The sequence below is a fragment of the Lupinus angustifolius genome, chromosome LG09, assembly GCF_001865875.1.
Source record: "Lupinus angustifolius cultivar Tanjil chromosome LG09, LupAngTanjil_v1.0, whole genome shotgun sequence".
Lineage (NCBI taxonomy): Eukaryota > Viridiplantae > Streptophyta > Magnoliopsida > Fabales > Fabaceae > Lupinus > Lupinus angustifolius.
The window spans coordinates 17728364-17742986 of record NC_032017.1 but is presented as its reverse complement, the minus strand read 5'-3'; the positions used below and the strand labels follow the sequence as shown (position 1 = coordinate 17742986).

General features: G+C 32.6%; 3 protein-coding genes across 5 annotated transcripts; 2 read left to right on the top strand and 1 right to left on the bottom strand.

Moving 5' to 3' along the window:
• On the top strand, positions 250–2584 carry LOC109356091 (protein TIFY 10a-like). Its single transcript, XM_019599429.1, has 5 exons — positions 250–541; positions 802–925; positions 1405–1635; positions 2019–2096; positions 2188–2584. The coding sequence occupies exons 1-5, from the start codon at positions 379–381 to the stop codon at positions 2306–2308; spliced, it is 717 nt and encodes a 238-aa protein (XP_019454974.1). The 5' UTR covers positions 250–378; the 3' UTR covers positions 2309–2584.
• Positions 4549–10946, top strand: LOC109357045 (oligouridylate-binding protein 1B-like). 2 transcript variants are annotated; one of them, XM_019600747.1, is made up of 12 exons: positions 4549–4804; positions 6908–6969; positions 7321–7423; positions 7526–7602; positions 7676–7737; positions 7842–7929; positions 8101–8176; positions 8266–8296; positions 8641–8763; positions 8977–9059; positions 9391–9567; positions 10254–10946. In XM_019600747.1, the coding sequence occupies exons 1-12, from the start codon at positions 4697–4699 to the stop codon at positions 10512–10514; spliced, it is 1251 nt and encodes a 416-aa protein (XP_019456292.1). In that variant the 5' UTR covers positions 4549–4696; the 3' UTR covers positions 10515–10946. The 2 variants fall into 2 exon arrangements, with proteins under 2 accessions (XP_019456292.1, XP_019456291.1); XM_019600746.1 differs by having other exon boundaries at positions 4552–4804; positions 8974–9059.
• Positions 10850–13585, bottom strand: LOC109357046 (protein FLUORESCENT IN BLUE LIGHT, chloroplastic-like). Of its 2 annotated transcripts, none has more exons than XM_019600748.1 (5): positions 13442–13585; positions 12869–12987; positions 12084–12246; positions 11387–11710; positions 10850–11271 (listed from the first exon to the last, which is right to left on the bottom strand). In XM_019600748.1, the coding sequence occupies exons 1-5, from the start codon at positions 13536–13538 to the stop codon at positions 11069–11071; spliced, it is 906 nt and encodes a 301-aa protein (XP_019456293.1). In that variant the 5' UTR covers positions 13539–13585; the 3' UTR covers positions 10850–11068. The 2 variants fall into 2 exon arrangements, with proteins under 2 accessions (XP_019456293.1, XP_019456294.1); XM_019600749.1 differs by having other exon boundaries at positions 12878–12987.

The following is a 14623-nucleotide window of genomic DNA, read 5'->3' as shown; positions in this document are numbered from 1 at the left end:
ATTTAATTAACGTGATATTTTTTTATTGGTCTCGTAATATATTTTATGATAAAGTTTGAAATACAAATGGTTGAGAGATTCTGATCAAATTCCTTTGCCTCTTTTTCCATCACAAAAAACACGTGCTTCAAACAAAAATTAATAAAATATATCATATAAAAGAATATTGATTTTTTTTTAAACTAATTTAATTTGGAAGATAAAGAGCACGTGAACTTATATCTCTTGACTCAAACCAAAGCATATTCAAGTAACTTGCATTGATCCTCATTTTCTCTCATTTCACCCTCTCAAACTTCTATCTTTGAACTTAAAAAACTCTCACCAACCATCAAAAGATTTCATTTTTATACACAATCATTTCATTTCACAGAAAAAATGACAAGTTTCCCTGATACGGTGGTGGGTCGCCGGAGGTCCGGCAAGGCATCGGAAAATTCCAATTTCTCACAAACTTGTAGCATTTTGAGTCACTTCTTGAAGGAAAAACGCAGCTCTGAAGCTTCTACACTTGGAATTGGTAGAAAAATTGAGCCTAAGGGTGTGTAGTTTTTGCTTCTTTTTTTTTCTTTTTATTTGGCATGTTTTATTTTACCTTGTTCATCAATCTATAATTAGTATATAACTTTGATTTATGATATGAAAAATGTTAAGACATCATGGTTCACTAAGTCAAATTTATTTCATGAGAAATGACTTGATTGTTGATGTGTTATTGTATTGATCATATAAAAGAATGTGAAGTTCAATGAAAATTGTTGATAGGATTATTAATTGTTTGTTGGGTTGTGAAATATTCAGCAAATATGAAGCATTTGGTATCTAAACTGCAAAGTTCAGATGAGGCTTTGAGACTAAACGCTTCAGCTTTGGATTTCCTTCCCCAGCTTGTGGAAAACCCATGCATTAAGAAGTCTAAAGATAGGTGTGTGAACAATTTTAATTTCTGCAATGCTTCTGTATTTTAAGAAGAAGAAGAAAAATGAAAGCATAAAGTAGGTTAATTTTCTATGGAATTACTTATATACCCATGCTTTCACTGAAAAGTTGATAATATATAATAATGGAAATGGAGGCATAGGCCAGTGAATAGTGATACCCATCACATTGGTGGTTAAAATCTCTATACACTTTATAAAATAAAAAACTCACCTTAAAATAGTGCTACAGTGTGATTCAATGCATTTGTGGTTTTTGAGTACCCTTGCATTTCTTCAATATAATAAATTTCTTTGCTAGTAAAAGAACTAATTAAATGCTGATTTTACTATAAATATTACTGTACTTTATAAAAAGAAATAAGTATAGTACTATAGCATTTCCTTATTTCAAAATGGTTGATCAAGAACTTGTATCTAGTATTTTGTTCTTAATATTCTTAAAGAACTTTTTTTGTCACATTAGGACACCAGATCCTGAAACTTCACAATTGACAATATTCTATGCTGGAAAAATGCTAGTATTTGATGCTTTTCTGCCTGAGAGAGCAACAGAGGTAATGGAATTAGCCACCAAGCTAGCTTCTGATAATTCCAGCATCAAAGAAAGTTCCCCTAGTGCTTCTGTTGCTACTGAAAATTTAAAAGGGTCCAAAGTGCCTCAAACAAACACTGCCTCTGAAACAACTCGACCAGGTATGTAAATTGAAAATTGGAATTATGAGAAAAAAAATATGTTCATAAGCTTATGAAAATAGTATATAATCTTTTTATAAGTCTGTTTAATAAAATTATTGGAGAAGCGTGTGAAGATAAGTAATTTTTAAACCAATAAGAAGTTGTTCTAGTAGTGTAAGGCTCAATCTCATGGTCAAAAGTTCAATTCCTGGGAACGATACTTGTTGGGAGAGGTAGTCATGAACCCAAAAAAGATTAGTTTCTTACCTAATAAAACAAGAAATACCCTTGATAGTACAAAAAAAATAAGCTTATTAAATATAGATGTTGTTTACCTAAACTGAATGGTAAACATTACTATCATGCAAACATGTAGATATTCACATAAATTAAATTCAAGGTCACATTTTTTGTGAAAACAGATATGAGGTATCCAAGGAGAGCTTCACTTCTAAAGTTCCTAGAGAAAAGGAAAGAAAGGTGAGAAACATGTTGATACTTAATTACTATTTTGTTCACTTAATTTTTATTTATTTGGTAGTTTTCTAAGGTGAATCTTCAATTTATGCAGGGTCATTGCTAAAGGGCCTTACCAAATTATGAACATCAACCCCACCATGCATGAGGGAAACAGTTCAGAGGGTGGTGAACCTGAAGAGCAGTGTTCCAAACAATTAGACCTTAACTTGTAGCTTATCATGAATTTAGGTTATACAGATTCTGCTCAGTTGCAAGCTCCTCCTAACTTATAATTGTAACTGCCTTATGCAGATTGTTGAGGCCTTCATACATATATTTATAATATATATTGTATTTATTTGTATAGAAAAGGGTTCATAGCAATAATGGACCAAACATTAGGAAAGTTAGGCTTATTGCTATGAATGATTAGTTTAAGAAGAAAATTCCAAGTATTTGTGTGCATGATTTTATATTTTTTAGTGAATGCATTTCCTTTATGGCATGTGCTCATATATATAGGTTTTTTTATCAGGCTTAGATTTAGGACAAATTTTGTGGGATATGTTGTAATATGATCTCTAAGAATAATGTTTAATATTATTGGAAAAATAATATTATTCTTAATTTCTGGAATTTGTATTAAATTATAAAACATTATGTAAAACCCAAATAAGAAAAACTATTTTTAATTATTAAAAAAAATATAAAGCATGTTATAACTGAGAGAGTATGTTGTCTCATAATTTATGTTACTCAAGTGATCGATTAAAATGACATATTTAAGTTAAAAATTTAATTATCAAATGTTTTTCTAATCAATTATATCTAATAATGTATAAAGTCACACAAATTTTGAAACCATAACTCATAAGTGATTACCCTGGATTCTGATTTATCATAATAAGCAAAAATTATTCATCTGTCACCCATCCAAACAACAACGATTTTTCACATAAAAACAAAACCGAACAACTATTTTGTTATTATTATTCTGTCACCCATAATACAACAACTATTTTTCATAACCAGCAAGAATAACACCGACACATAGATAGACTATGAACCTTGAAAATCAATAATGTGATCATTCACTAAAGTGATGGCAATTCAGGATTTGTCCCACTTTATGTTATCACTGTTTTGTGGTTACATCTTTATCTTTATCTTCATCTTCCCCCATAAGGCCATAAGTCAAATTTTATTAAACTACTCTCTACATCTTTCTACCGCACTCATAATCTTTAGTTCCAATAAACCTTATTATGGCCCATACCAAACTTGTACTTGAGATTCTAGGGTCCATTTTATACTTGGACCATTCTACCATTATGGAAGAAAAACACTAAACACATAAAATGATGACTTCATTTTATTAACTAAAAAGAAAGAATTTAATATGTGTACCAATACATAGTCAACATGGAAAAATACGAATTGTAAATGATGATGTACAATAAAAACTTATGGTGTGAATGCGCACACACACACACATATATATATATATATACATATATATATATATATATATACCTTTTTCTCAAATAGAATATATACAAAGATATATAAAATTAATATAGACTTGATCAATCTTTAAATAGTACAATATCTCTCTTTAGTCCATTACTTCAATCTCGAGAACCATGCTTCTTTTATAGTTGATATTGTAGGTCTTCAAAGATGCTTTAATGATCTTCGACTAAGTATCTGTTTAGGAATAAAATTTAATGCAATGTGTTTTGTTCAGTCTGATATCGAGAAACAAAGCATGTAATGCAAGGAATCTATTGAGTCTTGAAACAAATTTAGATGTGAAATTAATATATTGGATTTAGCATATCTGATTATTTCTTCTTGATGTGTCTGAGAAGTTCTCTTTGCCATTCACTTTAATCAAAAAGAAGTTTCTTTTTGTACACTTCAAAGTTGTTTTTTATTATGCTTTGTGTGCACAACTCTATCTCCTTCTTCTCCAAAGAAGTTGAAATATAAGGTTTACGTACCACAATATAATAAGTTTCTCTTACCAAAAAATCGAATCATTCAATACAAGAACAATAATTGAAATAACAAATATTCTCATTTAATGTGTATATCAATCATTTGAAACAAATTCAAATGATTGAACAAGTAAATATCATGTTTACTTGAAATAGTAAAAACATTTAAAATCAATGGATGCAATGGTCATTAAAGTGATTGTCATTTAAATGCACTTGTCATTGGATGCACGTGACTTTGTAAACACTTGGGCATCAATATATATATATATATATATATATATATATATATATATTAAATTCAAATTAATATCTTTTTTATATGTGTGAAAATCACTTTGAGTTGACCTAATTAGTAATATAAGAGTTGAGCTAAGAAAAATTAGATGGCAAAGCTATTTTAATATGATTAATTCATCACAAAAACCCAAAGCTATTTTGAAATGGAGCTGGGAAAAAAAGAGCAAAAGAGAGAAGACAAGTGAAAATATTACTAAGATTGAAATTGAAATAAAATACCCTTTTTCTGTTTAGCCATAGTTTTGGGACCACTTTGGAACCCTAATCTCCACCAAAAACCCCATTTCAATTTCCCTGAAAATTCAACTATCCGAAAGGAAAATGCAGAATTACAGGCTCAAGCAGCAGCAACAACAACAAGCTCTGATGCAACAAGCACTTCTTCAACAACAATCTCTCTACCACCCTGCTCTCCTAGCTCCTCCTCAGGTTCGTTTTCCAATTTTTGTTCTCTTTTGTTGTGTCGATCTTCGTTTTTGGCTTTTTCATACGAGGGTCTGTATGGAACGCATAAGGTTTGCTGAAAAAATGCAATATCTTTTTAATTTGTCTGGTTGATATTACTGTTATGGGGAAAATTGGGGTTTCGGAAAAATGTTTTTTTTTTCTTTTAGTTTTTACTTCGAGTTTCTTTTTTTGAATTTTTTTTTGGTTTGTGTTTGATTTTTGCGTATAGCTGTGTCTTTTGGTGTTTGGTCTTGTGGGAAAAAAAAACAGGTTTTGAAGTTAGATTGTAGCATTGTGTGCTTTGTCTTGTCATGGTTTTGCATGAGGCGTGCATTTTCTCTTTCTCATTTGAAGTTTTTGTTATGGTTAGTAATTTGTAGCCTTTAGAGTGTGCCTCACTTTCCTCACTTTTATTTACAAGCCAGTTATTTACCTGAGTTTTATTCTAAGGCCTGAAAACATATGAATACTACTATGCTATCTTGTGCCTAATATTTGAAGGAGTTACAACATGCCCCGTGGGTCCTCTCACATTATTTGAAGTTTTTAGTGTTAAGTGGCACTATTGTAAACTACGGAAATATATTATTATGTATTTTACTTTCTTCTTTTTTTACTTCTCTATTTCCTCTTTTTGCTACCATTCTTCTTTGGCGACTATACGTGCTGAAAGTGAGAGTTTAGGTATTGAGGTTGCGCCATGGGTCAAGCATGTGCTCCAACATTGCTGATTTTAACAGGGGAGGGTCAGTTTTGGCCATTTGTTAATATGTGGCAATGGCTTTTTAGTGTTTTTGGTAACTTAACCCTCACCTTTTCTCATATATAAAACACATTGAACTGATAGAATTCCCACTTCTCCCTGTTTCTTCCCCTCACATGTACCCACTTCAAGCTGTTGGGGCTGGTGAGCCATCAACACTCACTAGGCGGAAAGCTGCATCTGCTTCTGGTTCTAAAAGGAGATTAGTGGAGACAAAAGATGGAGATTAGAATGTGGCTGAAAAAGTTTATGATTTAAGTAGTGGAGATAGTGGGCCTAAGGAAGAAGACTACATTAGTGATAGTGATTACTACTGAAGTCTGAAATACTTGCCTAAAGCCTTAGAGGCTTAATCTTATTATTTGAAGCCTTAGAGGTTGGTCTGTAATACACCTATATTAAAGCCTTAGAGACTTACACTTATTTTTTGTTGCTTGATTTGTTATATTGAAGCCTTATTAGCTTACACTCATTTTGGTTATATTATGAATGCTATGCTATATGGCATTCTTAAATGCTTACACTTATTTTGATTATTAATAATGAATGTGTCTTTAATTTGGTGTCTTTTAATATTTTTGGTCTTACTTCCTAGTGTATCTGATTTGGTGTTAAATCTGTTGAACTCTTGGTGTACTTTCCAATTTTGTTACTGTTTTAGTTTAGTTTGCATTTTCCTCTATATTTTGAAACTGTTGATGACTTGGTCCCATTCTCATCTAATTTCTATTATGCTTAGCAATGATTTTGTGGTAGCATTTTTTATGTTTTTGTATTCATTAGGTAATATGTTATGTGCCTTCCTCCTCCCAGCCCTTCAAGAAATTATTGCATGGTTCCAGACCAGTGGTCCTGCTCACATTCAAACCATTGAGGATACGTTAATGAGTTAAAATCATACTCCATTTGCCCCACTTTATTTGTAAGTTTATAAACACAAATTAATGAATCATTGAAGGTTTTAATTACCAAAGTAAAATAATGCATTTTGACCAAAATACCCCTAATAACCCACACTCACTCCCATCATCACATTTTTTTTAATATGGACAAACAAGGGGGAAAAGTAGTAATGCTTCTTGATTTCCTAAAGTTACATATAATATGAAAAAAGTGAAAAATGCTAAAGTGATAGTTAAAGTGGGATGGAGGGAGTACATGTTTATTCAAAATCAATGGTTAGGATATGTTTGCGACAAATGGTGCTGCAGCATGCAATAATTTCTCAACCAGTAAATGTTTTCATACTACTGTATTAGTAAATATGATACAAACTTAATATCTTGGTTTGTCCCCTTCCTTTTCAATTCTTCCTTTTGCAGATTGAACCAATCCCAAGTGGAAATCTGCCTCCTGGTTTTGACCCAAGTACTTGCCGCAGTGTGTGAGTGTTTAGCAAGATATTTTTTTCTTTCATTTCTCTATTTTATATATCATTTTTTTCCGCTTGTTTTATGATTGTTATGAAAACAAGCTTAGGCACAATTACTTTCTTTTTGTACTTCTGTTACCCCCTTTCAAATAATGGTTGGTTGGAAAAGTATTTAAGTGGTTTATCTTTCTTATTTTACTTAAGCAGATATATGTCATGCTTAAAAACAATTCTATTGAAATAAATGTGATCTGTGTGTTATTTCTTGCTTTTATGACTAAAATTAATCACTTGTTGCCTAATTTCTTTTGTTTCTTCTCTCCTTTTTAATACTGTAGCTTCTTTATCTTTGACAAAATGCAGGTTTGTTGGTAATATTCATACTCAGGTAACCGAGCCACTTTTGCAAGAAGTTTTTGCAGGTACCGGCCTGGTTGAAGGTTGTAAACTTATTAGAAAGGAGAAGGTATGTTTTTAATATAGTTATGTCCGTAATTCATTGATTTACACTTTAAAGATTGCCTGAATGTCGAGCTTTATGTTCACATATTGTACCTCTGTTGTGCAGTCATCCTATGGATTCATTCACTACTTTGATCGCAGATCTGCAGCTCTTGCCATATTATCTCTCAATGGAAGGCATTTGTAAGTGCATCTCTTTAAAGCTGTGTTAGATCTGTTTGGATTGGCATTTAAATTTTAATCAATTGTGTGGCAGATTTGGGCAGCCTATCAAAGTTAACTGGGCTTATGCTAGTGGTCAGAGGGAGGATACATCAGGTTGGTTCAGTGTTCAATACATAGATATTTATGTTTGAACTGACTCTCGCACTTTGGGAACTTTTTGCTTTCACATTATATGCAATATTTCTTCCGATTTGCAGGTCATTTCAACATATTTGTTGGTGATTTAAGTCCCGAGATCACTGATGCTACATTGTTTGCATGTTTTTCTGTTTACCCCAGTTGCTCGTAAGCTCCATTCCAATTCTCTTAAGATATAGTAGTAAAACAACAATCCATTTTGTGCATTTGAAATTGGACCAGTGCTTGTACATTCAAAATGAAAAACATGTTTGTACTAGCTCATATTAGTTGGACACTTATCACGCCTCACCAACTTTATCTTTTTGCTGGTACTAGAGATGCGAGGGTTATGTGGGATCAAAAGACTGGGCGTTCAAGGGGGTTTGGATTTGTTTCATTCCGAAATCAGCAGGTCATTTTTGTTTTAAAATGTTGATTTTTTAGTGTAGTAATCCACTTCATGCTGTTTTTTACCATAATTTTTTCTTTGATTTTTTATAGGATGCTCAGAGTGCCATAAATGATTTGACTGGTAAGAAATTTATAATCATCCTAATACTTACATGTTTTTACCAATTTTTTGTTTTGAGGCACCTTTAGAGTTGGACAATTTCCAATGATCTTTAATAATATAAGTTAATGTATCCGACACAAAATTCAACGTCTCAATTCATAGATATAGTGCATTAAGATTTCAAATGAATTGGTGTTGGCTTTTATATAATTCTGTGTATCGTCTCCTTCTTTTCCCCCTTACCACCTTCAGTATTGCACTGTGTGATTGAATGCATGCGACTCGTGTTCTATCCTGTCTGCCTGTATTTCTTTTTTGGCCAAAGAGTAATAAATTAATGATGTGCTGCCTATGTCTTTCAGGCAAGTGGCTTGGAAGCAGACAAATACGCTGCAACTGGGCAACAAAAGGTGCTGCTGGTGGCAATGAAGATAACCCAAACATAGACACCAAAACTGTGGTAGAACTAACAAATGGATCATCTGGTGAGTAAATTATATCTGTTCCATAAAAATGGAGATGGTTGAATTTGATGTATGAATGTTTCTATTTAGCTTATACATGGCTTAATTTAAGGGTGAATTTTATGTTTTTGTCTTTGACGCAAAATTGAATATATAATGGGAACCTGTAGAAGATTACTGTGTTTGTACAGTGTTCTGCTCTCTTAGTCATGTTTTAACCTGCTTGTGCAGAAGACGGTAAAGAGACATCAAACAATGATGCTCCTGAGAACAATCCTCAATATACTACTGTCTATGTGGGTAACCTTGCTTCAGAGGTAAGAAAATGTTTTTCTTTTTTTCAGTTTTAGGATTGAGAACAATAATAGTTGATCAACAAAAAAATGTTGAAAAGTTTTCATACTTATCATTTCCATGCAAGTAATGATTTGAAGTTCAAAACCATTTGTTGGATTAGTGAAACTAGCAGTTTAGCTCTTTCAGCTTATTGTTTCATTTTAGCTTTGGATCATTAGGTTAGAAATCCAAGAAAATTTGTTTGCTTGTGAGCTGTATGTTGAAATTCTGCAGAAATTGCCGTGGTCCGTTTTTTGTAGGTTGTAAATCCTGTGGTCATTTTAATCATCATGATCTTTGGTGATTCTACAGGTAACACAACTTAATCTCCATAGCCACTTCCATTCTCTTGGAGCTGGAGTGATAGAAGAGGTTCGCGTTCAGCATGATAAAGGATTTGGTTTTGTGAGGTACAGTACTCATGCTGAAGCAGCTCTGGCTATTCAGATGGGGAATACCCACTCTATCCTATGCGGCAAACCAATTAAGGTGTGTATTCATTGTTTTATTATTCTTTTGGGTTGAGGTTACCATTCTTTTGTTTATTATACAAAATGAAACTAATTACCGAAAAGAATTATGAAATATGATGATAATAAGTTCTCCACACAAAAAACTACAGTATTATAAATACAGAGTTCAATTCGATTTCATGCTTAATTCACGAAATATACATGAACTAAAGTTAGTTGCTATGTCTTGTTAAGCTTTACTTTGCTCTTCTGTTCGAATAAACTAGGGATTCGGATTTAGAATTTACAGTGTTGTGTTATTGGGTATTTAGAATTTGCAAGCAATTGTCTTATGGTTTATAATTATATCTATAAGCACCTTTTCTGCAATTGTATAAGCCTTGATACTCAATCCCCTTTTGACTTGGTGTGTTTGGATTTGCTTACTTGTACGGTTTATGATTGAAACTTTTAAAGCTCCCTAAGCTTTATAAGAAATGATTATTTCTCAAAGTTTAAGTGTTACCAAGCATTGTTTTACTGTACTTTTTACTTTCCTTGATCTGACTTTTTTGTTTATTGCTGAATTGGAAAGGAAATAGTGATGTCTATCTTTGCTAACAGTTTCTTTATTTCCTTTTCCTAGTCATTTTTATAAATGTACTTTCAATTCAGCTATTTGTTGAACTTTTGTCCTGACATTGTTATTACATTAAAATATAGTGCTCTTGGGGGAGCAAGCCCACTCCACCCGGAACTGCTTCAAATCCTCTTCCCCCGCCTGCTGCTGCAACTCTGTCAGGCTTCTCCTCGACGGATCTTTTGGCTTACGAACGACAACTAGCAATGAGCAAGATGGGTGGTGGCCATGCTTTGAATCCTTTGATGCATCCTCTTAAACAGGCAGCAATTGGAGCTAGCCAGATATATGATGGTGGGTTCCAGAATGTTGCTGCTGCACAGCAAATGATGTACTACCAGTAGTTACATTAATGCAATTCTCCTGATGATGTGGTTTAATGCTATCAATATATCATGCCTTGTGCATACATTTATTCGTGTTAAACTCTAGGGGCTCTTTCTTTTTTTATTTTTACTCAAGGGTGGTGAGGATTTTACCCCCACCATATTAGGTATGTAGGATCAAACATTTAATGGGTTTGTATCATGTATCCGGTTTTCTATTTAGTAGTGGATGAGCGGTTATGATTAAGAATGGACATGTGTTCTTCCTTCTCATTTGGGTGTATTTACATCACATAAAGAGTGTTGTGAATACTAAGATCACTATGTGAATCCATTACTAAACTTCATGCAAATTAGATATTGAATAAACTTTCACTTAAAAGGGGTAATATCAACTCCACAGTCACAACAGTTGAACAGAAATGAAGTCAAATAAGAAAAAGGAAGAGAGAAAACAAACACTCCGCATGAAATGGATTGTGACATGCCATCAAGCAACTCTGCTAATTCTACACTGATTACTTCTTTTGAAGAAAATGTTGGAACAATGTCAGCGATATCAAAATGATTGATTAATCCTTTTCCAGTCTATCAATATACTTGTCATAGAATTGCCCTGCTTTCTCAAGGTCTCCAAGCTCAGTGTAACAATCAGCTATTGCTCCAAAAGCTTCTGTATTCCCAGAGATCTCTCCTTCTCTTTCAGAGATGGCCAAAACCAGTGAATGGTACTTAATAGCATCTTTATACTTTCCTTGTCTTTGCAGTGATGCTCCTGTAATGTCCAATCATTTAAATTGTGTTCAAGGAGGCTCTTTGTAAAATTCTGAACACACAAAACAATGCAATCATGTGGGAGACTCTTAAGTAAAATAGGAAAGATAACAAACCTAGACCCCTAGCAGCTTTTTTCTCGTCGATGGGATCTTTTAAATTCTGGGCAAGCTCAAGAGCAACCTTAAACTCTGTGAATGCTTTGTCTGGCTGTTGATTCCTTAGGAAGTTCTTTCCGGTTTTCAACTTAGAAATTAGCTCCTGCTTCTTTGGGTCGACAATAACCTCATTATCTAGAACTCTAGTACCACCGACGGGAGCATAACTCAAGGTAGGGGCATAGGACTCAATTTTGGCTTGCTTCCTTAAGGCTGCATTGATCTGAAGTAATTGCTCATTTACCCGCTGTAGTTCTCCTTTCCTTTGGCGAGCAAGTAACCCTGTGACATGTGGTCAATCACGCAAAGGACAGTGTGTCATGTATCTACAGATTTACCTATCAAACCCATCTAGAAGCACTTCACCAGAAGCTCAAGTCATTACAAAAAAGGTACTCTTGCTTCACAAAGCCAAACCTCTTTAGTATTAACTTTAACACTAGCATATTGTATTTTAAGATTTTGTGTTGCAGAAAAAATATATTCAAGTAATATGGTAGTCCTTTATGATAATACCAGATGAACTAAACCAACAAATATGAATCAATTCCATAAACATTTCTTGCAACACAAAGTTGTTCCACTCTCCAAGCCATTGGGGATAGAAACATCCATGAGCCAATATGATTCTGTGAGGAAGCTCAAACTACCTTACCTCCTACAGTGGCTCCAATGAGGGCAATTGCTAGCAGTAAAGGCATATTGAAACTAGAATTGTCAGCTTCACATGTTTCAGCCAATGCTTGATAAGGGGTAGAGAACATCAAAATATTGCTGGCAAGAAATATTAATGATGGGAACCTTTGGCGTGTGTCTTCCTGGCCAGGCAAACAATTTCAATCAGAAGTTAAAGAGAAAGATACCAAAACAATGATTCGAGAAATTAAGTATCAAGCATTACAAGGGGAAGAATATTTGGAATGTAAAAATAAATTTGGAGCACAAAATATGCCATATGCATGCAAATAGCAACTGAAAATCAAAATTATGGAACTTCCCAACTTAAAGAAGTGAACAAATTAGAAATTCAGGAAGTGTTTGTTTTGAGTTTGGTGTACTTTATTAATAGAAAATAACTAGATGAGATTAAAAAATAACATTTGAGTTCCATTGAAAGAAGTTGAATAAAAAAGAAGGTAACAAAACATCCTGATGTTCTATTATTTTGTTCTGTCCACATGCCAAACACTACCTTCTATTACAAGAAGCAGCCACAATTTTTTGGTATAACTAAGGGTATCCCTTCGCCTTTGGATAAGGAACTATCCCCTTTGGGGTGCGTGCCTGTCTCTCCCAACAAGTGTCACTCTTAGAAATCAAATATTTGACATTTTATATATGTAAAACTGTAATAACAATTTATTAGCAAAAACATTCAAGTACATAAATCACAATACAAAATAGAAGGGCGGGGCAGAAGAAATGTCTGCCATGACTTACCCTGGTTACCTCACACTTTGAGCACTGCAGCATACTTTGAATTTGAGAAGACCCATCAAATGCATCTTTAAAGAGTGGGACAAACTTGTCCATTTTAAAAGAATGACAGGCTAATTTTCCTGATTCATTCAAATATGTATGTGAATAACAATCTTACAAAATTATAATCATACTAAAAAAAGTTTCCTTCATCGTTTTAAAGCTGATCCATGTCTAATTAATCATGTAGCATAAGCAACTTAAAATCTCAATGTCATTATCAATTAAGGGAAAATTACACTAACCGCCCTTGAGAATTGGATTAATTACACTCAATGCCTCTCTATGTTTCAAATCCTACAATCACCTCTATTACTTCAAACTAAACACCTAGAGGTGAATATAACTTATCAATTGAAAGCCATGCTGAGTGTAATTAAGTTAAACTTCTTCATTGAATGTAAATTCGCCTTAATTAAAACAACAGAATCAATTTAACCATAGATTTACCAGAATGAAAAAACAGAAACATGATGAAAGTTATGTATGATATATTATTATGGCGAAAGAAAAGAAAACATACAGAAAACTGACCGGGAGGGTGAAGATAGTGTGGCTTATGAGGTGAGAAAAGAGGTTTAGAGAAGCGATGATGGGAGAGAAAGCATGAGCAACGCAACACAACCGCCATTGCTATTCTAGTATGCAGAAGATGGAAGAAGAGAAGAGCAGAGAAGATAAACAAAGGTTGGGATAAAAATCTCTTGTCTTCTGTGCAGCCGTTGGATTACATTATAACATTATTGTCTTATCCTTTTCTATCTTCATTTCTTTCTCATGGTTTTCTATATTTTGAAATGTTTGATTATTCCTCTTAATAAATATTGTTCTAAAAAATTCAATAATTTATTTTTTTAGAATTTAATAAGATCTTATATTACTAGAACAATATATTGTTAGTATTTTTTTTTTCCATATAATACAAGTGGATGTTGATAATATATATTAACTGTATAAACTTTATACTTATATATTAAAATCCTTCTTGAAATGCTTTTAAAATAGAGATTGAGCTAGTAAAATAGCAAAACTTATACATGTTAGTAAATGAACTATAAGAACTTGTGAATAAACTAATTCTTTTTGTGAAAAATAAATTAAAATGAGCTTGTATCTATCTTTGGGAATCCAAAATAGATTATAATAAAAAATAAATAAGAACTTTGGGTTATTAATATCTGATTTTTGTCCTTTACTTTTCCTAGCAAATAAAATTCTGTATGATAAACCAAAATAAGTTGATTAATTAACTAAATATAGTTTTCACGTCCTAAATTTAATATCTGTTTTAATTTCAATATTTGATCACTGCATTACTTACGTTCGAAAATTATTTTATGTAAGATATGTTTTTTTATACAACAAAGAAAAAGTTCCATCATGATATAATTGTTTTCATCTTGAATAAGATTGTTTTCCCTAATGAAGCCAAAAATACTAATATTTGTTTTTCACTTTTTTGTTTGAACTTTTGAATTTTCTGAAAGGTACTCTCTAAGAGCTTATTTGGCTCAATTTGAATTTGGAAAATTAATATCTTCCTATAATTTCTACTATAAATCCACTTACATCTTAACATAAGAAATCACAATGATATATTCTCATATACCATAAAGAAAAATAATATATGTGGAAAGATTTGGTAGGAGTATGGGTGAGTAAGATCTACTCTAATGGCTCACCTAGTTTGACACAATCATGATCAGAGTGAAATAT

What these genes read in the sequence shown, in the direction of transcription:
- LOC109357045 (XM_019600746.1), top strand. Translation starts at nt 4,697, where the DNA reads ATGCAGAATTACAGGCTCAAGCAGCAGCAACAACAACAAGCTCTGATG. An exon ending in TCTCTCAATGGAAGGCATTT is followed by an intron (nt 7,603 to 7,675) that starts GTAAGTGCATCT and finishes ATTGTGTGGCAG; the next exon opens with ATTTGGGCAGCCTATCAAAG. An exon ending in TATGCGGCAAACCAATTAAG is followed by an intron (nt 9,568 to 10,253) that starts GTGTGTATTCAT and finishes ATTAAAATATAG; the next exon opens with TGCTCTTGGGGGAGCAAGCC.
- LOC109356091 (XM_019599429.1), top strand. Translation starts at nt 379, where the DNA reads ATGACAAGTTTCCCTGATACGGTGGTGGGTCGCCGGAGGTCCGGCAAG. An exon ending in TAGAAAAATTGAGCCTAAGG is followed by an intron (nt 542 to 801) that starts GTGTGTAGTTTT and finishes TGAAATATTCAG; the next exon opens with CAAATATGAAGCATTTGGTA. An exon ending in ATTAAGAAGTCTAAAGATAG is followed by an intron (nt 926 to 1,404) that starts GTGTGTGAACAA and finishes TTGTCACATTAG; the next exon opens with GACACCAGATCCTGAAACTT.
- LOC109357046 (XM_019600748.1), bottom strand. Translation starts at nt 13,538, where the DNA reads ATGGCGGTTGTGTTGCGTTGCTCATGCTTTCTCTCCCATCATCGCTTC. An exon ending in CAAAGTGTGAGGTAACCAGG is followed by an intron (nt 12,247 to 12,868) that starts GTAAGTCATGGC and finishes TTGCCTGGCCAG; the next exon opens with GAAGACACACGCCAAAGGTT. An exon ending in AAAAGCTGCTAGGGGTCTAG is followed by an intron (nt 11,272 to 11,386) that starts GTTTGTTATCTT and finishes TGGACATTACAG; the next exon opens with GAGCATCACTGCAAAGACAA.